General features: G+C 42.2%; 1 protein-coding gene and 1 pseudogene across 2 annotated transcripts in view; both read right to left on the bottom strand.

Annotated features, from left to right (window-relative positions):
* Positions 1-27914, bottom strand: part of Tnr (tenascin R) — a 420853-nt gene that overhangs the window by 21612 nt on the left and 371327 nt on the right. For both annotated transcript variants that reach the window (XM_048356899.1, XM_048356900.1), the window contains 9 exons: positions 27254-27343; positions 26003-26266; positions 25116-25385; positions 23410-23529; positions 22368-22514; positions 20396-20515; positions 16659-16802; positions 15909-16039; positions 14860-14992 (listed from right to left, as the gene is read on the bottom strand). In XM_048356899.1, the coding sequence (XP_048212856.1) occupies positions 14860-14992; positions 15909-16039; positions 16659-16802; positions 20396-20515; positions 22368-22514; positions 23410-23529; positions 25116-25385; positions 26003-26266; positions 27254-27343 (1419 nt within the window). The remainder of the gene's footprint in view (positions 1-14859; positions 14993-15908; positions 16040-16658; positions 16803-20395; positions 20516-22367; positions 22515-23409; positions 23530-25115; positions 25386-26002; positions 26267-27253; positions 27344-27914) is intronic.
* On the bottom strand, positions 118-2562 carry LOC125359758 (annotated as a pseudogene).

Genomic DNA, 27914 nt, shown 5'->3' with positions numbered 1-27914 from the left:
TAAGTTTTCTTAATTTTGTAGGATATATATTGAACTTGACATTTAAGCAATATTTTTTTTCACTTAGAAATATGAATTTACTCTGTGCATTGACATAGGATAAGTCCCTTCAGAACATCAGTCCTTGGGGGAAGGTGTCTTAGGGGTCGACCAAGAGGTCCTGGGCCATGGCTTCCACATACCACGGGGGCAAGAAGGTGTAGGGGCTATCTCGATGTACAGATACAGTGACCGGTTGGCCAGGCTCCCAGGAGAAGAGATGTACAAGCCTGGGGTCATCTTGGATAACTGTGCTTTGTGCAAAAGAAAGGAAGGCAGCACAGAAGTTCATGCACACAGAGGGATTCCAGCCATCTCGGTCATTTCTGACATATTCAAACATCTCCATGGTAGGAAAGGTCTTGAAGGAACAGACAAAACCTTCTGGGGTATGGAAGCCAGCAACAACATTTGGGACCCCTAGAAGGAATGACTGAGCCCACCATTTTAGGAGCTTGTATCTGTAGAAGCTCCTCCACTGGCCAGGACTGTGCATCTCTTTAGAGGTCTTGAGTTCCACATAGCAGGCAGGGGCCTGCAGGGATGAGGCCTGAGGTGCAGTCTACCTCCCCTGAGAAGAGCAGCGGGTGGTTTCCCAGGCGGCTGCGTAGCACAGAGCAGAAGGCCACGTTCATGTTAACCTTCCCAGAGAGGTCTGGAGAGCCTCCAGGTTTGTCTGCACACATGTACTGCTCAAACTTGTAGCCCATGTACGTAAACTCCCGGAGAAGGGGTGGCTGATTAAGTCTCTGCTCCGGAGCAGCTGCTGTCTCCACCTCACTCAGGTACAATGTTCCCTGGAACCGAGAAGCTGCCAACTGCCATCCCTCCTGCAGCTCGTATTGTGTTGTCAGCAACTTTGTCAGATGCCCCCTCCACATCACTATGGGCCCTGCCAGCCAGCCTCGACCCCCCTCCAGCTGGCCTCGGTGTTCCAGAAGCCAGCGTAGCAAGTGGTCAAGCCTCTCTTTGATCTCCTCATCCCGAGGTTTGTATCGGTCAGTGTATCCATCTCTGAGGTCAAAAGTTGGGGCTTGGTCCATTGGTGGGGGGTGGGCTATAGTTGCGGAGGGCTCGAGCATCTTCATGGTACTGACGCTTGGCGTCCAGGGAGAAGCAGCCTAATTCTGATGGGCGCCGGTAGAAAGGAAAGGGTCCAGAGTACAGGGCAGGTTCTGTGGACAATGAAGGTGCCAAGTGAGGGAGTTTGTTCTGAGGCTCAGCTACTTCGAGTTTTCTCCACCCTTCTCTTCCTAGTTCCTGTGGAATCCATGAGGTCCTCCACAAGGCTATGACGTCAGGGCAATCGCGTCAAAAGCCGAAGAAGGTTGCAAAGGTGGTTTTCCTGCTTTGGATGACGCATTCATTCAGCGACTGCTGTGGGCAAATCTCTCGGGGCGGGGAGTGGCAGCCAATGTTTACGCCAGGAATTTGAGCCCGACGTGGCTACGGCCCACGCAAGTGTTCTCAGCTAGAGCCAATCGGCGGCGGCAGGTCGGGCGCCGTCGCCGGGTGCAAAGGGTCCGGACGCCCATGCCTTCCAGGCATTGGCCGTAGAGATCGCTCGCAACGCCCCACTTAAGCAATAGTTCATAGCAAGATCCAATGTACATACTGCTGACTTCTAAGTCTTATCCTATTTTTGCTCAATGCTGAATTCAGTAAATTGATACCGTTTGTTTTGTACTTCGTAGGCTCTCTGAAAACATGATTTCAAAGAGACTTTTTTTTTTTTTTTGGCCAGTCCTGGAACTTGGACTCAAGGCCTGAGCACCGTCCCTGGCTTCTTTTTGCTCAAGGCTAGCACTTTGCCACTTGAGTCAGAGCGCCACTTCTGGCTGTTTTCTATATATGGGGTGCTGGGGAATTGAACCCAGGGCTTCATGTATACAAGGCAATCACTCTTGCAACTAGGCCATATTCCCAGCCCCTCAAAGAGACTCTTAACAGAAACTTCAGGAGTTGGGTAGCAAATATCAGTCCAACTGCTGTGATTAGTTGGTAGGTTGAAATACATGAGAAGGAAGGGGTCTGTGATGCTATCTCACTTGGGTTTTCACTGTGGTTTCTGAGGTTTACTCTTCACCCATCCCAGATACTGGATGTAGTGCATATGAAAGATCCAAGACATGGCTCTCATTTTGTGTAGTTGTTATGATAATTTATTACTAAACTTGAGCCTGGTCTGGAAAAACAAATTCTACTTTGGAATGTTGTACTACTTTGGAGTTGTATTTTAAGCACCTCTGTCATATCATCTTCTTGGGCACAATTTTTAAAGTGGTCAGACTTAACACCTCTAGAGAACATCCACCTGCTTCTCACTCTAATGGCCTCAGCATGAGGACTAAAGCCATGATGTCAATGTTTTCTGCTCAGGACTGCCTCACCGGGTTTCTCTGTAAATGCAGAATAGAGGGCATTGCTCCACACTATCATAGACAACTTCCTCTGTCCAGGAGCACCTTGATTTTTTTCTCTCCTGGAAGCATGTTTGTCTTTGGTTCTCACCGAATCCTCCATGTTAAAATCAATGACCTTTATTTGCAAAGTAGCTGACAATCAGATTAATGGGGACAATCTAAGTCCAGTTCCTATGAACTGAATCTACTGTCTTAGATTTCATTTTCCTGTTTAGCCTCTTATTATTCATTCAGAAAACAAACGAGAAACATCAATACTGGGCTATAAGACGGGAATGTAAAGAAAAGAAAGACATAGTTCCTTCTCTCAGGTTGCCCACAGTCTGACAGAGAAGCAGACAAGTATGCTCTTGAGTTCTCAGCACTCTGAGGTGGAGATAAGCATAGGAAGGTGGCAATACATTAAGGTGGGCACACATCAAAGCTGAGGGCTGGCAAAGGTGAGGTAGGAAATGGGGTCTGGGATGAAGAAGGGCTTGGAAAGTTCTCATCAGAAAGGACTTTTGATTTAGGGAACTGACACAGAAGCTAGCCACAGTTGGTGGGAAAGGCTGTTCCGGGCTTGTGCAAAAACATAGTCCATTCAGAATACAGAAGATTTAACAGGAGACAAAGCAAGAAGTGGGTTGAATGGATGTGGTATCCAGTGCTGGTTCATGTTATGAAAAGAGCTAGATTTTCTGCTGAAGGTAATAGGATGAAGAGGCTCTTGGTGGACTTAGAGCTCATTTGTTTTTCTAGAAAGATCATTCTCAATGCAGTGTGGAGAGTGAATTATATGAGGATGAGACTGGATACAGGATCCCATTCATGAGGTTGTGTGGGGATACAGGTGGAGAGGTAGCAACAGGTTTTAAGGAGGTAATGGGATGGAGAATCACAGAGCTCTGGGCAGCTCAGATGTGTTTCTTCTGTACTGAGCTGCTGGAGAAAGTCCTGGAACTTGGCAGACCACCTGCCTTTTACCCAATGACATGTGCAATACGCTTCAGATCTTCCCCTCAAATATCAGCTAAAGGCACCCTAGTGGCAATGGAGTGTTATGTCATCATGTGTCTTATTCTTTGGATTAACTTATACCAGAAGGCTCAATTTCATGGCAGATTAGGTTGATCACTGACTAGCATTGCCAGCATGGCCACGCACTGTGGATCTTAATTCTGCATGGAGAGTGGTGGGTTTGGCACAGTGCTTCCGCCAATGTGCACATGCCACTGTGGTTATTCTGGCCCCGCTTGCCTTCATACTCCTTATTTAATGGAAATGATTTTTTCATAATGTTCATATAATCTAATAGCATCATGAGCTGCCATTTGCCAAAAATCCTCCAATGGCTTCTCCACTGCAATTAGAATAACACACAGCAGTCTACGGTAGTCTGTGAAGCCCTGAGTGCTGCCTCTGTCTTGTCTCCTCCTCATCCCTCAGCTCACTACTCCTCAGCAGCATTGGCTTTCTACTCATGGATTGGACATGCCCAGAAGATTCCTACCTAACAGTGCAGTCATTACTATTTATCACTCCCATGCACTCTTCTGCGTGGGATTCACTCATATCATTTAAGTCCTGCCTTATAAATCTCAGCTTAGAAGTTTTTTTAAAAATTTTTTTCTGACCACCCAACTTAGGAGACCAAGACCTTAAATTGGAAAAAGGAAGTGGCAATTGGGAAAGGCTTTTTTTTTTTTTTTGGCCAGTCCTGGGGCTTGGACTCAGAGCCTGAGCACTGTCCCTGGCTTCTTTTTGCTCAAGGCTAGCACTCTGCCACTTGAGCCACAGTGTCACTTATGGCCATTTTCTGTATATGTGGTGCTGGGGAATTGAACCCAGAGCTTCATGTATATGAGGCAAGCACTCTTGCCACTAGGCCATATCCCCAGCCCCTGGGAAAGGCTTCTTACATGAAAGCTGTCATAAAAGTTGGCTCTTCATGTCTGTGCTTATTCCAATACTCTTGTTTAGGTTTTACAAAGTAATATCACTACTTGATAACTGCCTCTCTCTATTTTCCACTGCCTGAACTCTTTGACTAGAAGACATGTCATCCAGCTTCTCTTGCTTAACACTCCTTGCATTTAGAATGGTGTCTGTCCTGAAATAAGTGCTAACTAATATTTTTAGACATATGATGTTATGGGAGCACTGTACTTGTCTCCTATCATAATGGAAGGGAAATCAAAATTCGATTTTATGAGAGCATTTAAAGTGGATCAGATCCAATTCCAGCTCTAAGGGTAGAGAAGGTCTTCCTGTACCATTCACAAGACCATATCATAACCCATCCCATGGTACATTGCATTACTGTGAGACACAACACATCCCTGCCCTATTGAGTAGTACAAAAAGTTCCATGTAAATTCAATAATTTAGATCAAATGGAGAAACTTGTTGTAAAAGCACCAAAGGTCACCAAAAGTGGGATAACTTGAAAAGTATGAGGACTATGTTTCAAAGACTGGATTTAGAGTCAAACCCCTACAATCAAGAAGAAGGGTTCATGGGTGAATTGACTGGGAATTTAGAGGCAGGGAATAGAAACAGAAGGAAAATCTCCCACTTGTTCAGTGAGGTGAAAACTATTCCTATTAAAATAAACAAAAACTAAACCAAACAGAATCATAGGTGACAGAGGGTAGTTTGGAAGAAGGTTTGAAGTTTGGCTCTCATGCCTCCATATTTCCCTAGGGAAATTGTCACCCTTCTATTTTCACCCATATTTGGTCTTCCTCAACTGTATTTGTTTTTAGCAAAAAGAATTGACAACTCAAAAGGTACATGAGCTCACATACAGAATACTCATTAAGGAGTAGATTACAGTGAAAGCAGCCACACTACAAGTATTATGACATCTTATGGAGAATTATTAGAACAGAATTTAAGCATGATAATTTTAACCTACAGCTGTAAGAAAAAAAGGTTAGAACATGTAATAAAAAACATAAGCAGTAATGGTTCATATGTTTAAGACTAGTAGATACAAAGAATAAAGGACTTACATTTAGCTAAAATATAAATAAGTGAATTGGAAGATCTGGTTGAGGATCTCTTTGGGAAAATGAAAAGAAAGAATACAGAGAAAATATTTTTTTAAACTAAATGAATTGGGGCATAGTACATACATTCCAGGGCACGTAGTTATAATATATTCTGAGAAGAACAAAACAAAACTAGGAGAAATGCATAAAAATAATGAAGATGAATGTGTCATAATTAAAGATAAAGCTTTGAAGATTTAAAAAGTAATTTAAAAAACAAGGATTAAAGATGTCAAACTGAAGGTATAAAGAAACGAAATACAAGACATTGAGGTATGAAACTATCAGAGAGAAAAAGAAAATCATTTCAAAAAGTTTCTAGAAAGAAAGAATAGTTCAGTCACAGAATAAGAACTCAGTTATCATTAGATTTTCAAAGGCAGCAGTGCCTTGGGAAGATAATGGAATATTTTTAAATATGATAGAAATGAACATTTAAATTAATATTTTATACATAATCAACTGTAATTCAAATGTAAGGGTTTGATTTAAAAACCTTTTCAGTAGTGAATTTCAAAAAATAAAAAAGACATGTTCAGGAATATTGAGATTTCAGAATATTTGCCTTATAAAGCCAGTTATTGACAATTTAGAGTAACTGCATAAATAAGTTGAGTGAGAAATTCAGAATCCTTGAAAAATAAGAGTAATTAGCTGCTTGGAAAAAATGCCTTAATTTTTCTTTATTAAATAAAAGGATACACATAATCAAAGAACAGAAAAAGAGAAAACTTATCTGCAATAGCCCAGTGCCAAAGTCTGGTGAGGGATTTTATTTATTTATTTATTTTTGGATGGAGGAGGAGGAGGAGATAGATAGAGCTAGGCCCCCTGAGAGGTTTGAGAGTATGTCATGGTACTTAGATTTTTATACAAGAGATTCCATAGTAACATTTAAGAAATAAATTATAGCCAAGATGTGAATGTGGATCTTAAATATATTAATTGGTTCTTTGAAAATATCAAGAGAAATATATCACAAGCAAGACTGATGAGAGAAGATGAAAGAAGAAAACTAAAAGGGGAAACGAGCTTTGGATACAATAGAGATTTGAAACAAAATCTGAAGAATTGTATGTTACAAAGTTCTGAAACTCTGATAAATAAGTTCCTAGAGACTTTTATAGAGCCAGAACTCATACTGGAAATCCAAAACTTGGCTAGATACATGATTTTTAAGACTGAGAATAGAAAGTTGTGGCCAAATATCTTGTTTTAAACAAGTCACTTTAAAAACTAGAAGAAAAAAAACCAAAAACAAACCAAAACTAGAAGAAGGCCAAGGTGGAAAACTGCCTGGCTACATATATATTTTTTAAATTAGCGAAGCATAGGCTTCAAAACCCAATAAGGAGGCAGATGAAAGGAAAAATATTCATGCCAATTTATTTATAAATATAGATATAAAAGTCTAAACTGGGGCTGGGAATGGTAACTAGACAAGAAGGAGAGTGGACCCTGGTTCAAGGCCAGCCTGCACAAGGAAAGTTAGAGAGAACCCATCTCAAATTATAAGCTGTAGTAGTGCACATATCTCTCAGCTATGTGGGTGTTCCAACCTTGGGCAAAAGCAGGGGCTCTGATCTAGAAATGATTAAAGCAAAAACGGTTGGAAGATATACTTCAAACAGTAGAACACTTAAGCTTAAAAGCTGGTACTCCCTCCCCTCCCCCCCCCCCCACCAAATCAAAGTCTATCCAAGAGGAGCTAACCAAATATAAAAAGGCATCACACCTGTAATCTTAGTTACTCACAAGGCTGATATCCAGAAGATCATGGTTTCAAAACAGTCTGGACAGGAAAGTCAACAAACTTTCACCGCTGGGGGGGTGGGGGGGTGGGGGTTGTGGGGGGGGGTGAAGGAAGCAGGGCTAGCCAAGCAAGCAAGCCAAGCAAATTTGAGATCCTGAGTTCAAACAAACCAACTATTCAGTTGAAGTGTCTTCAAAGATAGAAAATAAATGTTTAAAAACTACTAATGCAATTCACCTTGCCCGTAAACTAAAAGATAGAATTCACAACTTAATGACTTTGTCATTTGATAAAGTTTATTCCCCAATCTCTTTCAGTGGGAATAGAAAACATTCAATACCTTGATAAACGTTTGAACTTCAAATTTAAGTGGCTAACATTCCTGTTCAAGATTAGACAATTATATGTTACCTTCATGTTATTAAATGACAATTTAAGAAAGATCGTGCAACATGGAGCTTTAATTGCATTCTCTTTAAGTATAGGAAGAAGTCAAGGTTAACTAATATTACTGTCACTATTTAACACATCACTGGACATTCTTGTTAATGTGATACAGAATAAAAAGCCAGAGGTAGAAGAATTAGAAGTATAGAAATTATTTTGCCATTGTTTACACATGATATAAATCACTCCCCTAAATATTAACTGAACAATGGATAATTAGAAATAACAAGTGAATTCAGCAGGATTGCTAGATGCTGGATCAATACGTAAAAAAATCAATATGTTTTTCTACATCAGCAATAAACTAGAAAATATTAAAAAAAAATAGATAAAACCATAAAGCAACAAAATGGTCATAAATTCTCCAAGAACATAAATGTTATAGAGAAAAATGTTTAAATTCAACCTCGAAGCCATGAGGACAACTGGCTATCCAGTTGTACACATACACACACAACAGAACCCCACTCAGAGGCCGGAAGCAGAAAGACTGCAAGCTTGAGGCCAATCTGGTCTACCATAGTTAGACCTTGTGCCAAAAATAAAAATAACAAAAATTAAAACAAACCCCCCAAAAGATATCATCAACAACAAAACCCCTCCAAAGCATAGGTAAAAAAAGACATATTATATGCATCTAGATGGATGATTAGTATTATAAAGGTGTCGAATTTTCTCAAGCATATAAATACATTATAATTCCAACTTAAATTCGTGTAAATATTTCTTTTGAAAAGCCTCCTATGTAATTTTGATAAACTGAGATGATACCCATAGAAAACGAAGTATCATCAAATAGGTAAGTCAACCTTGAAAAACAAAACGGGAGAAACTTGTTCTACCATGTATTAAGCACTCATAGTAAGGTCATAGCTATAGATATAAAACCACAAAGTATTTCTTGAAAAAGAATAGTCGAATAGACCACAGAATAATTTAAGAGACTTAAGAGTTTAGAGACAGATTTGGGTACGTATTGGAGCATAATATACAATAAAGCACCTCAGATCAATGGAAAACAAATGGACTATTCACTGTTTTGTTTTGGTAAAAACTGATTCACCAAAGAGAGAAAAATGAAGTTGTATCCATATTTATACCAAAAATAGACTAAATATTTAAAAAATAAATCTAGTATGTAAATAGAAGAATATATTAAAGAACAGCGTTTGGCTCACTGACAGGGAACTACTTCTTATTAAAGACTTCAAAAACTCAAATAATAATAATGATAGTGAATACTGTTAGGAAACCTGATAGAAAATGGCAAACTATGAGAATATACAATTCACCGAAAAAGGAATCTCGGTGCTGGGGGCATGGTTCGGCAAGTACAAGGCTTGCCTAGCAAGTACTGTATTCAGAACCTAGTACTATCACAAAAGAAAGAAACTTAATGTAAAATTATGACAAAGAGATGTTTAAACTCAAACTCATTATTATTTCAAGACATTCAAGTAAATAGTGACATATCAGGGTAAGACTGTCAACAGTTGCAAGGCTGGGCTGTGTGGGGTCACTGGGAACTAGGAGCCCTGTGCACTGTTGGAAGGTAGGGCTAGCTGGAAAGTATGAGTTAATCACATTTTTAAAGCACATATCCTATGACCCAGAAATTCCTCTTTTGGGCATTTAACTCAAAGGGATAGCCTCCCTCAGTGATCTGTATGTGGACATGTTTAGGATATTTTACTAGAGTGCTATTTGGGGTGGGAGAGGTAGGAGGGAATCTGTTGCCATTTTTGAGGGAGAGTGGAGAGGTGAAAGGCGAGGAGTACACATCACACAGTGTTTTGCAACAACTGGAAAGCAAAAGACTGTCCATGTGCAGAAAACTCGAATAGATCTAAAAAACCAGGGCAGAGTTAAAGAAAATATGAGTAAGGGGAATGATCTCTATAATCCAATATCATGTATGTATTTAAAACATTCCTACTCAAAACAATGTTACAAGAACACATTCTTTTGAAACTACAAACAGAAAGCTTCACATCTGACACATTAGAGTGATTGCATATGCAAGGTGGAGGAAGGGCTGGGGCGAAAGGAAATAAATGACAAGTCATAGAGAGCTCCACTGGAGATTGACATCTGTAATAGGCAGAAAACTAGGCAGTGGGGTTAAGCCTCTGATTTGACACACATCCATTTATTCATTTCAGAGGTGCCTGAGATGGTTGCTCCAAAAAGTATGATTAGTTACGACTTCCTTCTCCATCTCCAAGTCTCAAAGAATGATGGTGGCGCTCTCTTTTTAGGGACTTGATGCAAGAAGGATACACACTGTTGCTAAGTAGTGGAGCAGAATCTCCCTCAGCCCTGCCTTTGGTGAGTGGCTACGTGATATGCATAGTAGACAGTAGTTGACAACAACTGGAATGTGGTCCATTCTGGCCTTGAACTTGAAACCCTCCTACTTCTGCCTCTCCTAGTGCTCGGATTAAGGTGTGTGTCACCATATCTAGCCTCCAAATGAAATTCTGATAACTATATAGATTTCTGAGTCACCACCTATTGTTCCAGAATCTGTTCTTCTATTAGTTTTCATGACTCGCAAAACATCAATTTGACAATAAATAAGTAATTATTAAAAAAAGGAAAAACATACACTGTACTGAACAGAAAAAAGAAACACACTAAATGATGCTTGTGCTAGAAAAGACCTTAGGATTTTCCTGAAAAGTCCCCCAGAGCAGGTGGATGTGGTAAAGCAGGGCCTGGAGCACAGGTTTGAAACAAAAAGGAACTTATTACTCATCTCTGGGTACCTCTGCCAATGATTGTCCTAGCTTAACCTCAAGATCAAGACAACCCATTTGATAGTGTTCACTGTCTCCGAGGATAAGCTTTAACAGGAGCCTTGTTTGCTTTTTTATAGTATTAAAAGAGACAATGAAACCTGCCCCTCAGATCATTTCACCAAGTTTCTGTTGCTCTATAGGGAATATTTGTTTCCTCATTTAAATTCATGTCTCTAAAAGACAAGTAGACCTTGGATGAAATTTCAGACGACAGCAAATTATAAATAATGTATCCATTTTTTTCTTCCATACTACTTGTATTTAATTCCCCTCTGAGTTTTGTGCAAATACCGGAGACAAGAGGACAGGAAGCTATTAACAGGATAGAAAGATTGAAATGGGCTTATATTGTGTGGCAGGAACACAAAACAAAGCATCTTGATAAAAGGAGGGTTTTGAGGCCAGCTCTTTTTAAATATTATTATTATTATTATTATTAATCTTAATATCTCAACTTTTTCTTAGACCATTAGGAAAGCATTTGCTCCACCTGAATATCTTATCCTGGCCCATCCAAAACACTAGGACTGCTCAGCGGGTGAGGCCACTTAGAAAGCAAACTTTTAGCTCTGTTGTTCCATTAGGTGGGTCATGAAAAACAGAATAAGCAGCTGGACTCAGTTAATCTTAAGAACAGGATCCTGCAGAGAAGGGAGGGGGACACTTGGGGAAAGTGAAGGAAGGGTTGACATTGTCCAAAAAAGAAACATAGTCATTACCTGATTTGTGAAGTGGTAACTTCTCTGCACAATGCCTTAATGATAACAATAAAATAGTATTTTTGTTTTAAAAGAGTAAGATCCTTTTGGGCTGAGTATGGTGGCTCATGCCTGCAATCCCAGCTGCTTAGGAAGGAAGAGATAGGATTGTGGTTCAAGGCCAGCTGGCAAAAAGTTAGCAAAACTGTATCTCAAAGAAACAACTAGATTTGGTGGTATGCATCGGTAGAATTCTAGCCACTCAGAGGTGGAGGTTAGAAAATTAAGGTCTAAGGCCAGCCCAAGCAAAAGGACAAGACACCATCCGAATACCAAACTAAAGGAAAACTGGGCTGAAGAATGACAAGCAGGCACTGATAAGTGGAAATCTCAGATATCAACACTAAGTTGGAAAGTTTGCTAGCTGCTAAACAGAAATCAGCCTCTAAATACATCAGGGTGAGTTTGCCATCTCAGAGGCTCCTGGGGTTTCTCAGACTTGCTCAGCAGTAGTTCCTACCTATGGGCTTGAGGCTGGCAGCAATCCAGCCTTGCATCAGAGTATGCAAATGAAGGTACTCTGTTTTTCATTTTTTACTCTTTTCTCTTCTTGCTAACATTCTTACCCCATCCTTAGGAAGTTAATACCCTGTATTCTTCTCACACTCAACAAAATTTGCCCTTAGCAGGGGTCCAAAAGGATAGCAGTAGGGGACTGGTACCGGCAATGATCACTCATCAACATGAACAGGCAAAGGACTATGAGGCCTATTCATTAAGGGAAATACACAATGGGGGTGGCACAGAGAATCTGATGAATTTGAGGGGCTTTGGGGCATGGTATTCTGCAGGCTATACTTTGCCTGTTCTATTCCATCAAGGGGCACCAAGAATCTTCTCCTTAAGAATTGTTTCATAAGAGACATCCTTTTCTGGACTCTGCAGCTGGAATCTAACTCTTCAATCAATTATCTATCATGTCCGTTGTATGCCAGGTACTTTCATGTACATTATTTCTGTCAAGGAACTTTTCATTCTGCAACATGTTGTTTCGATGAGTACTGATAAATCTCCAAGGTGAAGCCAGTTTTGTTAGGTATGCACCATTGTCTTACATTTCAATGTGAGTATTCCAGTAAACCAGTAAAAACTTGAGATCTTGGATACCCCAGCGATGTAACAAGCAGTCCAGTTTATAACTTCATTCATTGCATTGAAATTGATCCCTTCAGTTTTCTCCTTTCTGAATTAACATTAGTCAGACCCTAGGAGATTAATGTCACTTGTAGTTTTGTAAACACACACACATACACACACCCCTAAATTCATCCTTACAGTCCTTACTGTCCAGGAAACAAAACCATTATCCAGGCTCCCTACTCAAGTTTCCCTGAGAGTTGTTAATCTTGCCTTATTTGATCCTACTAAGTCCATAGCTGGATCTGGATCTCACACTAAACTATTGCTCTCCCTGAAGCATTGTATCTAAAAGAAGCTGCTGTGGCTCACACCTGTAATCCTAGATATTTGAGAGGTTGGTGTGAAATTTGAGGATCCTGAGTTGAAGATATTTCAGGCAGATTAAATCCAAGAGATTTATCTGCAATTAACCAGCCAAAGACCAGAAGTAGATGTGTGTCTCAAGTGATAGAGCTCTAGCCTTGACCAAGAAAGCCAAATGAAGAGTACAAGACCCTAAGTTCAAGCTCCAGTATTGTCACCAAAAGAGAGAGGCAAAGAGACACAGAGAGATAGACAGAGAGCAGAGATATGGTGGCAGAGAAGGGCACAGAAGATCATACACCAAGCAGACTTGTGGTGTCCCATAGAAACTTTGGGCATCCTGACATACTGTCCACACCACCTCACCAGGTGGGAAGGAAAAGCTCATATTACACTCATATCACAATCATTGAAATCCATTCATCTAGAGGATTAAATGATTCCTTTGACCTAATAAATATGCAAATTGGGAGCTCTATTTATGTATCTGTCATCTGTGTTCTTCTACGAAAAGAATTATTAATTCAGTGGAAAATTCTCCAACCTGAGGCTGTTTTAAATGGTAACTTTGGAAAGGGGACCACAGAGCACCCTTTAATTAACCTGTGAATGTGCAGGAAAAAAGCTAGAACAAGAAGAGGGTAACACCAACAACTCAGTCCTTAACAAGACACCTTTGAAACCTCATAATTGATATCAGCCCCAGAAAAGAGATTAAGTGTCCTACAAGTTTCACTTGGTAAATATGTCTTGAATTCATATCCTGATTGTATGATCACAGCTTGCTTTTAATTTTTTCAATTAGAATATTTGTTTTTTCCTGATTAATATGCTCCTTGAAAGCACTTTGTGAAGTATTGGGAAGTATAATAAAGCTGGGAAAAGAGGACTTATTCAGAATGCCACTACCTAACAGAACCACTGGGGACCCATTGGGGTATTTTCTCAGCACCTTGCTTTCTCATTTATGATGAGAACACTGAGGCAAAAGCATTTGAATAAGACTAGAGGAGTACTGTCATCTCTCTGGGAATGGAGGGCCCAGATCTAGGGCATGGAGAGGCATCCAGTTCCTATGGTATTCTGAGAAGGCAGGCACATAAGCATCTTTAGGGAAGTGATAAGCTATTTGCCTCATTGGTGAGTGGGCACATACTCAGGTATGTGTACTCACACACAGAATGTGAAGCAGGGAGAGAACTCAAAGTCTAGGCAGGGCATTGTCCCATTACAAACTACAGAAAGGCAAGTGTGGGAGGTGGAGGAACAGAATATTAATAGCCTAGACCACAGAGCTGGAGTCTCTGGGGTCACATCCCAGTCCTCCCTCTGAAGCACACTTCTGGGTTCTTGGATAAGCTGTCTCACTTGTCTGTGTCCTAATTTCCTTATCTATAAAAAACCAAAGACAATAGCCTGGACCTCATTTATGGTTGTGAGGATTAAATTGGACAAAACATGCAGTGCTCTTATGACAGTTCCTGGCAGAGTGCTCAGAGGTGGGGTGTTAGGTTATTTCCTGCACAGACAGCAGGCACCTTAAGAGCGTTGTCCAAGTATCTTCTGCTGACTTAGGTGAAAGAGACAGACAGCACAGCTGGATGTTGAAGCAGAAGACCTGTTTGAAGTTCTGACCCAGCCACCTACTAGCCCAGGAAGGCCTCCATCATTATACACCTCAGTTTCATGATGTATGAAACGAGACCTTTCTAAGGCCTTCCCTATTAGTTGTTTAGGAACTGAGGTGAGATTACACGGGGATAGAAATGCTACATGGATAGAAAAGAGCAGATTTCATGTGGAGGGTTTACTTCTGCTGCTTTCACTAGCTGAGTCTCTAAGCATAGGCATCAAAGGAAGGAGTGAGGGAAGAACATGTAGAAAATTGGATCAAGATGGAATCTGATATCTTTACTTGGTGCACTTAGTTGTTTTGGTGTAGGTGGGGGTGGGGGAGGGTGTTTTGGGAAGGACTGGGAATTTGGGTTACTGATTTCTGTGCCTGGGTAGCAGGGATTTTCTGGCAGAGCCTTGAAAAAGGAGAAGGAAAGAGGTGACAGCTGCATTTCTGTAACATACTCCTCCTAGCCTGGGTCTCCCTCATCAGAGCCAAACACCATTTCATGGAGAAGGCATCTGAGCGGCTGTAGCTCCCCTCACCCGTGGTGAAGGTGGTGGAGGTGAGGCTGCTCCGTGTAGCGTCCTGAGCAGCCTGCAGGAGCACTGTGTAGTCTGTGTTCTCTGACAGGCCCTCCAGTCGAATCCAGGTGTCTTCTGCATCCACAATCAGCTCCTGGATAGAGCCAGAGCAAGAGAGGGGTGGTCAGGTGGGAGTGATCCACCGACCATGCTGGAGAGTAGGGGAGGGGAATCCCAGGACCATGACTAGCTAGGTCAGCATTACAGTAGCTGTTTGCATCCTTTCTGTCCTGCGATAAGGAGAAAACTGTGCCAAACAGCAGAAAGGACAGCTCCCATGTGAGATTTAGGCCAGCTCCTATCTCACAAATGCATATGGCATACATTTAGATACCTGGATTATTGAACCCAGAGGTTTCTCAGATTGCTCGAGAGCACAGGAAGAAGCTGAAGAAGCAGAATCCTCGGTCTCCCCACTCCCAGCAAACCTATTAGTTCTGCTGAAATCTATTCAAGAGATTTGACTTCTGCATATGACATCATTTTAAAAAAAGATCCCATCACAAGCAAAAAAGTAACAAAGGGAAAACTAGTGCTCTAGTGTTGGTTTTGTCAAGAAAAGAAGAAGATAACAACAACAAAAAAAATTAATCCTCTCTTTGCCGTGACATGGATGTTGTCTGTGAAGTTTACTAGGACAGTAAAGCCTGGTGAATTTGGTAGCCAGCTCATGGCTTGGCTCTGTACATGAGAAATGGTTCTGATATCATGGAGTTGACTGTGTAGAATCTCTAGAAAAGACATTGGAGGCTCACAGAGATTTTGTGTTTCACTTCAGCTCAGTAGAGAACAATAGCAGAGCCAGGAGCAGCATCCAGACCCCCTGGCTTGTAGACAAGGGTTCTCTCCTCCACAGCAGGGTGTGGAGCTGAGATGGAAAATCTATAATTGGTTCTCTGTGAACTGCTTCCTTCCCCTCCCTTTAATTTCCCTGGGTAATTTCGCTGGTCAGTTTCCACATGGCCTCACAGGAGAGAAATGGCATTACTCTGCTTTCAGCCCATTCTTACTTTGCGGCTTCCATCGGTGGATTTATATGTCAAGATGTAGTTTTCGATCTCTGCCCTGGGAGGCTGCCAGGAGATCAGTGCACTTTGCCTGGTGATGTCACTGGCGGTCAGATTGGTAGGGGGATCCAAAACTGCAAGCAGGAGAAAAATGCCAGGATGTGCTTTTCTCTAGCATCTCCCGGCTTGATTTCAGGCACAATAATCCCCTCACCCACCTTTGTGGCCCCAGGGTTGCTGATACTAATTCTAGGAGCATAAACGTGCCTCTGGGTCAGATGATAATTGTTCAGCACCATTGTCCTCCTGGTAGCTTCTTCTTTTCTCATCTAGGCCTTTGCATTTGTTGTCTTCTAGTGTGACTAAGACTAGGACCCTGACCCTGGCCAATCACCATGTTTGCTTGAACTTCTCCCTACATATTACCTTTGTCTGCTACTCTCTTGATTATGACCCAGCCCAGCAGCTCCATCTCCTAAAGCCAGCACCTTAATCTTAGCCACATTTTTCTTCACCAGATCTCTTTGCAGTACTAGTCTCTCTGGGCCTGGTTCAAATGACAGCACTGAAATAGAAACTGACACAGCTCCACTCCACTGGGTTGGGGATACAGTCAGCCCAAATCAGAATGGCTCAGAGCTGTGCCTTCCCCAAGCAGATACCCTATAATCCAGCTCATCGCAAGAAAGTATCATTTGTAGACTCCACAAAACTTCTCCAGAGATACCAGGTGCATAGAGAACATGTACTTACGGGTAGAGAAATTGGTGCTGATAGTACCACTGGTGAGAGGTCCACTGGTGGCGTACATGGTGACAGTGTAGTTTGTGCGAGGAAGTAAGTCTACAAGCTGGAATTCCTCACTGACTCCATCCACCAAAATGGTTTCCCCAGCCACTGAAATGGGTATGGAGAAGGACTGAATAAGGCTACTCCACTTAGGAGAGGCCTACCAAATGCAAAAGCATTTTACAGGAGTCAGTGCCAGACACTTTTATTAGGATATTAACCTATCAACTGGAAGTTTACTAACCTATAACCCAGAAGTTATAGGTTATTGAGCTAAGCATCTTATTCTACTCAAGGATTTCCCTTCTCACTTCTTTTTAAATCTCATGAAACATATCCTTATAGGGAATCTAAATTGCCTTTATATTGTCTGTTCAGGTGTATGGAGTTAGAAAAAAATAAAACAAAATCCTTTTCCTTCCTATCACTCTTCCTATTCAAGTGCTCTCTTCTTTAGAAAAATTCTGCTCCCACCTCCCATAGTATTTATATGATAGTTCCAATGTTGTCACAATGCTGGCCTCTTTTATTTTGGAAAGTATCCCCGATGAAATGCAAGCCTTTGAGGAAAGTGAGAACCATCAAGATGCAAAACAGGTGAGTCCCTGCTTCTTTTTGCCATTTATTAATATGGGTTTTTGGACAGCTACTTATTATTGTTATCATATGCTGAGATTAATGTTAATCAAAAACACTGTTTGTCACCACCTCATGTAACCTTGCACAGTTGATTTTTTTTTTTTTTTGCTCCCAGAGCAAAAACAAAAACAAAAAAGTTCCCAGAGCTTTGCCTTTATTTCTTTGGCATTTTGCCTTGTTGATTAAGTTTTCGATTACTGGTTCAGTTTATTAAAATATTTTTTGAATTTAGACTCTGCCAATCAATTTTGTTGTAAACACAAGTCTTCTCAGAATTCATTCAAGCTGTTGATAAAACTGTTGCTCAGATCAGAGCCAAACCCTCTGTTGCTCAATTAGAATAATTTTAGATAATACTTCAAACTTTAACAAAGTTTATTAGACACATATTCAAGTAAGTAAGTAAGACCTGATGTTTCAAGTTTATTGTGGTCTAATAGTGTAGAAAGGCATATATGAAAGTTAAAGTGATCCAAACTAACCCTGGAAATATATATTTGGTGTTTGAATTTAGGGCCTCAAGCCTGGTGGCCCACTTTAAGTTGTGACCCCAAGCCCTTGTGGCTTTAGTTATTTTTCAGACAAGGTCTCACTTTTCTTTTTTGCCTGGAGCTGGCCTTGGATTGTAATCATCCTACTTATAATTGTGGACAGTTGAGATTATAGATATAATTTATCATCCTTGGCTTATTTGCTGAGGCATAATTGTGTTAACTTTTTACCAGATTTTGCAATAATTCTGATGTCTGCCTCTGTCGTAACTGGGACTACAGGCAGGCATCACCATATCCAGCTGTTCATCCTTAATCGTTACAGCTTTAAAGCATATATCATCCATGTGGAGGTGTCAAAAGTATTTTTTGAGTGAATAGAAGTGAATTACTATGATGGAGATGTGTTCTTGGTACTTGGAAGCAGGTGTGGGGCTTCCTTAGAGGAATCAAGGAGGTGTCGATAGAGAATATTGAAACTTTTGAAGTATGGATTCTTTAGGGAGACCCTGATGGGAGAGACTTTCCTAGTGAAGGAGAGAGCTTGTGTAAATGCACAGAGGATTGAGAAGGCATGGTGAGAGTTAAGAAGTGCAGGATTATGATGTGTGCAGGGCAGGTAAGAGTTGGGATGAGGGGCTGGGGATATGGCCTAGTGGCAAGAGTGCCTGCCTCATATACATGAGGCCCTGGGTTCGATTCCCCAGCACCACATATACAGAAAATGGCCAGAAGTGGCGCTGTGGCTCAAGTGGCAGGGTGCTAGCCTTGAGCAAAAAGAAGCCAGGGACAGTGCTCAGGCCCTGATTCCAAGCCCCAGGACTGGCCAAAAAAAAAAAAAAAAAAAAAAAGAGTTGGGATGGACTGTGCATGAACACTGAGAAGTTAAAGCATCAGTGTTAGGTCCTCTCCCTGAGGGCTACATGCAGATGCCCCCACCTCATTAAGTCTCCACCCAGTTACCTGGGTAACCAGCAGACCTGGAGGCAGTTACCTCCCCTTTCCCTGAGGTCACCTCCTAATCCAACTGGCCACACCCCTTGCCCCTGCCCTAAATAAAGCAGGGCTGGGTGGGGGTCTCTCTCTCTCTCTCTCTCTCTCCCTTCTCTCTGGCCATGGATCATCTTGGCCACAGGCCAGCAGTTCGGTAATAAACTTTCTTTCCTGCCTGAATACCGCGTGGCGTTCTCCTTTACCGGCTACCTACTTTAAAAACCTAACAATCAGGAGTAGCAATATCTGTATGTTAAGGAGAGTTGATCTGCCAGCTACAGTTCCAGCAAACTACAAGTATACCTTATTGTGTGTTTTCCCATTTTAGCAAAGGACTAACTGATACAGAATTTTCTATTGTCTTGCTGAGATACAAATGTGCTAACAGATAAAAAAAAGGTTATGAAGTGACTTTGATAAAAACCTATTCTTATTTAACCTATGCTGGTATGTACTAATCACCAATTTCCTTCCCTTCTTGCTTGATAGTCTATTTTGGTTCTTACTTTTCCAAGATATGACAATAGTACACTTTTTGCAGCTTACAGAAATGCCTTTCTCTTCCATTTTTGAAGTCAAGACATCTGCTTGCCTTCTCTTTTCTGGTATCTTTGCTCTCTAGAAGCCTGACTATTACCCATATTAATCCTGTAATCTCATCCTTAATTTAAGCAAGGAAATGTATTTCCTAAGACTAAAGCGTTGAAATATGCAACACAACTTTACTTTGGACTCCTCTATTCATTTTCAAATAGTATAAGGACACTAAGGATGATGAAGAAGACATTGAACCAAATTCAAGATTTCATCCTGGTTCAACCTTTTGGGGTTGGATATGGTTAAGAAACCTCCAGCAACTTGGAATTCTTTATTACCTGTTCACATATATTATCTCCCCCAAGTTGGTCTTAAATCTGTAGGGGTTTCTTTTTGTTACTATAGTTGTTTTTTTCTTTTGCTCTGCAAATATCTAGAAAAATTTTCTGTCTTGTCTGTAGCTTTTTGGGACAAATCTTAATTCAATACTGAGTTTGTCTTACTAGTTTGATGTTTCTATTTGGAACTTTACTTCCATGCCATTCTTGCACCTTTCAGATTCAGCCTTTGCAATTCCTATAGTTGATAGTATGCACAGTTTGAAAATATTATGATTATTTTATTAGTAATAGTGGCAGTGGAAGCACTGCAGTTTGAACTCAGCCTCATGAGTGCAGACATTCTCCCACTTGAGCGCTGACCTAGCCCTTTATGCTTCAGTTATTTTCACCCAAGGCTGGCCTCAGACCATGATCTTCCTACCTACAGCTTCTCGTGTAGTTGTTGAGATGGTGACTTGCTAACTTTGTTCCAATGCCAGCCTTAAGCTGTGATCATCCCTAGCTGTACCCCCAGAATGGATAGGATTACAGGCATGAGCCATCATTATCTTAAGGATTTGATAGTATATCCAAAGCAGGGAATTTTCCAATTTGTCTCTTGGGTTGGCAAAACATTATGTTTCTTCACTTCCCTGATGGTCTGGAGCTCCAACCCCCACATTCCCCATTTTTCTGATGCCCCAGGCCTGCAGACACTCACCAGCAAAGTGTGTGAGAACGATGACGTAGCTCTCCACCTCTCCCACTGGAGCCTTCCACTGCAGCAGGGCTTCTGTGGGGGTGATGTTGGTAGCAATCAGACCCACAGGGTTGTCCATGGCTATAACACAACAGAGGAGCACCAGTGAAAGGTAAGAGGAATGGCAGGATGCAAGTGCCCCAAGTGATCAGAAGTTTCTGCATGATGCCTGTGTGCTGCTGTGTGGGATGAACTAGTGATATGAGTGGAGGCCTCCTCCCTGCCTCACCTTTGGTTCCAGCACCCCTTTTCTTTCCTCTGAAATACCTAGTTCTTTCCTCAGTTGCCACCTGCTCTTTCTTTTTAATTAATTAACTTCTTTCTTTGGGGGAATGGTGATACTGGGAATTGAACCCAGGGTCTCCTGCTTTCTAGGTGAGTGCTCTACCAGGTGAGCCACTCACTCTAGTCCTTTAGCTTTTAGTGTGTATCTCAGATAAGATCTCATGCTAACTTTGCCCAGTAGGCCTTGGACCACAGTCCTCCTGCATCAACACACCAAAGATTATAGCTGGGATTAAAAATATGTACCATCACACCTGTCTCATTAACCTCTCATATGTAAAGCACTATGACTAGGGCAATGGGGGGAGGGAGATTCTGTTTTGTTTTAAATATTCAAATGTAGGTGGAAAAGAAAGAAATATAGAAATCATTCTATATGGTTAATGAGGTAATGCTGCTTCTCATAAACGCAGGGGTGTGGGAAGATCTCTGTTGATCAGTAAGTGTGGTTGGAACTGCAGGCAAGGGACTCAGAAGGAGCTCAATGCTGCCTTGTGGGATGACTGCATGGGATGTGATATGTCTATAGCATCATAGCTGTTATTGAATTCTTGCTTCACTCCTCCCAAGGTTTATTGGGCACTGAATCTAGATGTGTATTCTTTCTAGTTCATGGAGCGCTCAGGGGATTCTTACAGGCTAGGAAGGCCAAGAGTGCCTGATATGGGAACAGAGTTTGTTTGTAGTTAGATCATCTATTTCTACTTACCCATGATATAGGCCTTTGTTTTATTTCTGGGCTTTCCTTCCATAACGTTGGGATTTACTTTAGAAGTGGATATTACAACAGTTTAGATATAAGCCCAACTTAAGGTTCATCCAGGTTCCCTGAGGAATGGTGGTCTGCTATTGATCTACCCCTGTTGTCTGACTGAAAGTGGTGGGGTTTTATTTTTGCTGTTGATATTTGGCTTTTCTTCTTGCAATATCCCTCATCATATGTAATACCTATCCAGAAAATACCTTTATAATTTTTAAATTATCTGTATGATGTGCCTTCAAAGAGCTCTTCATATACAGCTTTTATTAAAAATGAATTATCTTGATTTCTCCTAGACATTCATAATGCCCTTAAGGAGTACTCATTTCTAAAAGTTGTAAGATATATAATGTCAAGTCACAACAATAAACAAACAACAAAGATACTTGTGAAGACAACAGAGCTAACAGAAATTGCCATGACAGCTCTGCCTAAACTTGAAGAAAGGCAGCTTAGGTTGGTGTCCCATTGTCTATCTACTTTAGAGAGACCTGCGGCTTATAGCCAACAATACAGGGATGAGATTTTGACCCAAGTTGCCACTCTAACTTGAGGGTGAGAGCCTGTTAAATAACCTTTTTTATTGTCTTCAATAACAAAATATCTGGGCTGGGAATGTGGCTTAGTGGTTACAGACAACACAACCCTTGAGCCCTTAAGAAAAACAGATCTGGGAGCATGACCCAAATAATACAGGGCCTGCCTAGCAAGTTAGAGCCCTTAAGTTCAAACCTAGTATTGTTGAGAGCAAACAAATAAACAATAATGACAACAAAAACAAACCCTGGTACAAGTGCTAGCATGGAACAGAACATCTTCACTCTGCCTGCTTGTTTGGGGTCCTCAGTCTGTATACTGACTTGATCGGCAAAAGAGAGTTGTGCCTACCTGTGTGCACGAGGGTGCAGATGCGCTCGCTCTCCTCCCTGCCTCGCACGCTGTTGAGGCTGATTTCGTATTCGGTAGCTGGGTTTAGCCTGGTGATGGTGAATTCTGACACAGTGTTGGGCACCACTGAGCTGTCCAGCCGTCCCACTGAGGAAAAGCAGAATCTACCATTAAAGTCCATCAGCTTTCTCTGCAGTCTGCTCATGGCCTTTTCAGTAGACATGGGGCATTGTGTCATAAAGTACAGATGGGTGTAGGCCCAGCGGGTAGTAGAGAGAGAAAGTAGCAAATGGGCTGTGCATGCTGGAGTTTGAAATGATCTTACTTATTCCACACTTCATTCTATTGGCTTCTTGGAGTACAGAGAAATAAGCTACTTCTTAACATGGTTTTCTAACAAGATGGTCTTTTCTGAGCTAATTACGTTAAGGTAGTATGGAGAGCATTGCTGTCAAGTGGCCTATGCAGTCCAGTGACAAGGTAGTGCCAAGTTGTCCCACCTCTATCTGGAGGCAAGCTACCCTTCACCTTCCTTATCAATGCCACACGCACCAGTACAGATTGGCAGGACGCAGGTGAGATCTGAGCCAGCTTCCTCTCACTCACAACTTGGCCCAAGTGGCAAATTAGAACCACGTCACTGTGGTTCCCTCCAAGGCTCCATCTGGCTCTGTGGGGTCTTTAGCCATCCCCAGATTCTACTCTTGGACCTTACTCTCTCAGGAGAGGGCATATATAGCCCTGGCTCTTGAAAGAGCCTTTCAGGGCTCTTTGTTCCTCCTGGCACGACCTAGATTATGATGACCAGTTACCTTTGCTGGCAAAGGGCCTGCTTTTAGGGTGGATACCATCAAGCCTATTTTTAAGAGATTCACTGAGTGCAGGATTTCTTAGCTGCTCTCAGTGACTCACTCATTTTTGGAGGAAGCATGCATGCCACAGAGGAGGAGAGATGCAGAAAAGGATGTTATAACTTTCCCATAATAATCTTTTCCCAGTTTCAAATCTGATTCATCTTTGAGAAATCAAATCACTTTGTTACCTTGGGTGGGTCGATACGATACTCGGTAGTAATCAAAAGATGCAGTTGGAGGGCTCCAGGAGACGGTCACTGAGTCCTTGGTCACATTACTAATTGTGATGTCTTTGGGAGGATCAATTCCTACAAGACCCAGAAGATTGTGGGAAAAAGATAGAAAGAATAGTTTGAAAAAGGAATTTCTTCCCCTTATTTTAGCTTAGCCAGTAGCAAATAGCATCTCAGAGGCAGACAAACCCTGGTATGTAATGGTGCATACTTAAAAACACAGTCAGGTTGTCTGACTGTGTCTGCCTGAAACATTGTAGGCATGCCAAGATGTATGTTTATGAACACTTTAATAACACAAAGATAAGGTGGCTAGATCTATGCCTATGCAGTAAAAATCTGAACAAAAACTAGAAACTCTCCTTTAAGTCTATATGTTTGTTTTGTCTTGAATGAGGGAGAAACAGTTATATTTCCTCCAGCTGACTTCTCTGGGAAAAATCAACCCTGCTGCATTTTAGTGGCCACCTTGGGTTCAATCTGGAAAAACTGCTATTGATGATAGAGGAATTTCAGAGCAAAAGTCCTGAACAAATCCACTTTTCCTAAATTGTATTTCATTTAAGCTGTGTACATTTTTTAAAAATCCTGCTGGGAATCACAAGGTTGAATCTGTCAAATGTTTAATCTACTAGTCCAGTTTGTGAGTTCTCATCAGTTTGTAGGAAACTACCTGAATACATTGGTTCTTACCCACAAACACCTAAAAATAGGGGCTGTACTTGGGAATGATGTGATGGAAATGACCCAGCTCATCTCAAGAGTGCCTGGGTTTTCCAATAACATGCCAACCAAGCATCAAGTCACTTCATGTCTGCCTGCCAGGTCTGTGTGATGCTGAGGGAGCATCATTTTGGCCATCAGAAATGCCTCTCCAGAATAGGAACAGGTCTCTCTTCATTGTTTAGGGATTCCTTTGTAAAACAGCTTCTCTCACAGCTTTCTCCTTGGCTGACCGACCTCCAGATCAACCAATCACTTACATTTACTTCCTCAGGATATTAGATCTCCATGACTTTTCCAAATGAGAGCATCCCCTTGTTGGGGTCAGCTGCACCTTTAAGGGGCCACAGCTGACCTCAGCCTCTCCCTCCCCTTCCTTTCTTTAACAGGAAGAGAAGGAAGTCTGACATCACTTGGGGGACAGCCCCTTGGGACCAGTCAGGGGCCCCTCTCTTGTGCCCGCCTTTGGAGTATATCTGGGAGGCTCCTCATTTGAATAAACAGAAGCCCTAGAGGTTTTCTCCAGGGACCCACGCGTCGGTGTCGTTCTTGGCGGCTTTGGGGCACCCTGTGACCACAGGCCACCGAGGCTACCCATGGCCATCGCTCCCGCGTGAGAGCGATAAAGGGCCACCCAGGAAGGGGCGGAGAAGTCCCTTCCCCCCCCAAGCGAGGGGAAGTCGAGAGAGAGAGAGAGAGAGAGAGAGAGAGAGAGAGAGAGAGAGAGAGAGAGAGAGAGAGAGAGAGAGAGAGAGAGCCCACATCCCCTCTTATGCAGCACTAGAAGGAGCTGCTCCAGAATAGATCAGGATCTACTCTCTGGCCATAGAAGCAACGGTCTACTGCTTGAGTGCTTCTCTTTTTAAATTTCACTGAATTGTTAAAAGCTACTGTGAAACTCCCCTTTCACTGACTGCTGTCTAGTCTTCCAACCTTACCTGTGGTGATGGAGCCCACGATGGGCTCGGAGGTCACCGTGCCATGGACAGCCACCAGGTTCACAATATATTCGGTGGCTGGCTGCAGACCCATCAGGACAGTATGCCTCTTTGTAGCATCCAAGGAGACCTCCATCATGTCTTCCTCCTCATCCCGGGGGCTGTAGTTCAGAATGAGTCTGTCTGCTGGGGGAGATGGGTCACTCCAGGTGATGTTGACGCTGGAGGAAGTCACATGAGAGAAGTGCAAGTGGGAGATAGGGCGGAAGCCTGCAAAGCAGAGGAGAAAATAGATGTTTCTGAAATGCAGGGGAGGTGGTTAGCCATTGGTTGAGCAGAGCCACTTGACTGAAGGAATCTACTCTCTTTGCTTATGAGTGTTGTGTCTTCATACAACACCCTAGAGGACCCATCTCTCATATTCTAGTCCCATCCACTCTACTCTCCCCAAGCCCTAGGTTGAAAACGAATTATGACAGAACAAAAAATAACCCTAAGCTATCCATCATACTGCTCCAGGATTTAAAACTTCTGTCTTGGAAAGAATTTGATAAGGATCCCATGGATACTCAAAATGCTCACTGACTTAAGGCTGATGGGGAAAGATGGACAGAATCAATTACTCTGTCCAGGCTATAGGAAGCCAGACACAAATGTTTAGGCATGTAGCATCCTTGCTTACCTCTCCCCTTTATTTCCAGCCATCCCCTCTTAATATATGTACCAGTTTTCCTTTCATCTCTTTTTTCCCCTCTATCTTCTTAATTATCTTTTTTTATTTTTATTTTGAAGGAAATGGGTCTTGGGAAGAGGGTTTCCTGGATAGCTTTCTCACACTAAGATCCATTGGTGCCTGAGCCAGGTTGGTATTTCTGCTTCCCTGGTACCTGTAAAGGCATCCACAGTGGACTCTAAGCTCTGCTGCCGGCCCCTCTCAGCAGTGATAGAAATAATGTACTCTGCTCCAGGCTCTAGGTCTGTCAGTGTGTATGAAGTCCTGTCCTTTGGCACAGTGACTTCTGAGGCGATCCCAGAGGATGGAGTAAAGGTAATTCGGTAGTGGTCGATTGGGCCACTGGCCTTGGACCAGATGAGGGAGATGGATGTCTCTGATGAGGCTGTCACCATGAGGTCTCGAGGACTGTCGAGTTCTGTGGATCAATAGAAGTGCCCTAGTTTACACAAGTTCTGCAGGATACTCAATACGTTAGGACCTCCCTCTGTGTTTTCAATCTATCAGCAAGCTTGCCAGCTGAGAGCACTTGCTTGTCACAATTTGCCAAGCACCTTCTTGGAAAGGTAGCCAGTGGTTTTGCACACAGATCGACAGTGTACAGAAAGGCATACGGTCACTACTAGAAGACGTCTACCTCTGAGACTAAGCTGGCTGCTGGGTTTTGACCTCTTCATGTTCTTTGTCACTCAGCCTATCTCAGGAAACCAAGTAGGGCAAAATAGGAGCCACCACCAAGTGGGGAAAAGCTGGAATCAGAAGTTTCCTTTGGCCCTCCTGCCCTTGTTCCAGAGGTCGTTTAGACCTGTAACCACAGGCATACAAGAATCTGGATCTGAGGGCTCCATGTTTGGTCCCAGTGTTTCTCTAGTGAGATTGTCTATGCTAGACTGAACCTTGGGAACAAGGACCAATTCCAATCTGCAGCCCAGCCTAGCTCAGTTCAGGCTGCATGTGCCTAAACTAATAGAGTGACTTTAAGATTTACCAAGGATTTGGAAGCAAACTGGTTGGATCCAGAGCAAGTGGACTTTTCTGCTGCCCTTGGGTTTAGTAGGCTGTTTGTCCAAGACTAGATTTTCATTTGATAGCCTTTTTGGGGGTTTTTGTGGTATTGACTGAGGATGCCCCATTCTTCCTGAAGTGGACTGGTCTAGATATAAATACAGCTTGTTGCTGTGCCAAGATATTGTGAATTTTTACTTCTGTTCTGCACAGCTTGTACAGTCCTTCAGGTTTATACCTCAGATACCAGAGGTTAGGCATAGGGTTATTATTGCCACCAGGGCCCTGTTCACTCGGGGAAGGGGCAGTGCCTTTGGGCCGATCATGGCAAAATACACCTCTGTGGATGCTGAGGTTTACTGGCTACTTGGTCTTCTTCTTTACTTCTTTACCTACTCACCAGTCCTGGCATTCATGGTGGCTGGCACACTTTGTTGTGAGTTCATGACAGCAGATATTCCAACTCCATACTCGGTGCCAGGTACCAGATCTATCAGTAGATGCAGAGACAAACATTATTCTGTGTGTGGGAGGGAGTGGGGGGATAGGGAAGTTAGAAAGGAGGGAAGAAAGTTCCTAGATACCTATTTACGTATTCTGTTTAGTTTTCTCTGAGTCTGCTCCTAATTTTACATCTTAGAAAATTCCAATTTTGCTACTTAGGAAATCTGTACAAAATCACCAGGAGGAACTGGCCAGCTCATGAAATTGCTGATAGTCTTAGAAAGTTAGTAGGGTTACCCTATCCATGATCCTCAGAAGCATGGTCCTGTGGAAGTTCTCTTGGTGTACATAGGGTCTCCGGTTGACTAAAACATGGAAAGGCGTTTCTTGCTTAAGCTGTGAGGGAGAGGGTATGTAGTTGAGAGGGACAGTGTAGACATGGACCAGAAGCATTTCTTGAACCTGTATATGAGGACCATACCACACTCTTTATAGTCAGGAAATAGGGTCATGGAGGGACTCCTAGGTCCCTTCTAGAGAGCCATTTTGGCTAGGTTTTTCCTTTGAACACAAGACAGTCAGGTGATTAAGGTAGTTGCATGGTGTAGACTCCTCAG

Source organism: Perognathus longimembris, chromosome 11 (genome assembly GCF_023159225.1).
Source record: "Perognathus longimembris pacificus isolate PPM17 chromosome 11, ASM2315922v1, whole genome shotgun sequence".
NCBI lineage: Eukaryota > Metazoa > Chordata > Mammalia > Rodentia > Heteromyidae > Perognathus > Perognathus longimembris.
This window is presented reverse-complemented; position numbering and strand designations above follow the sequence as displayed.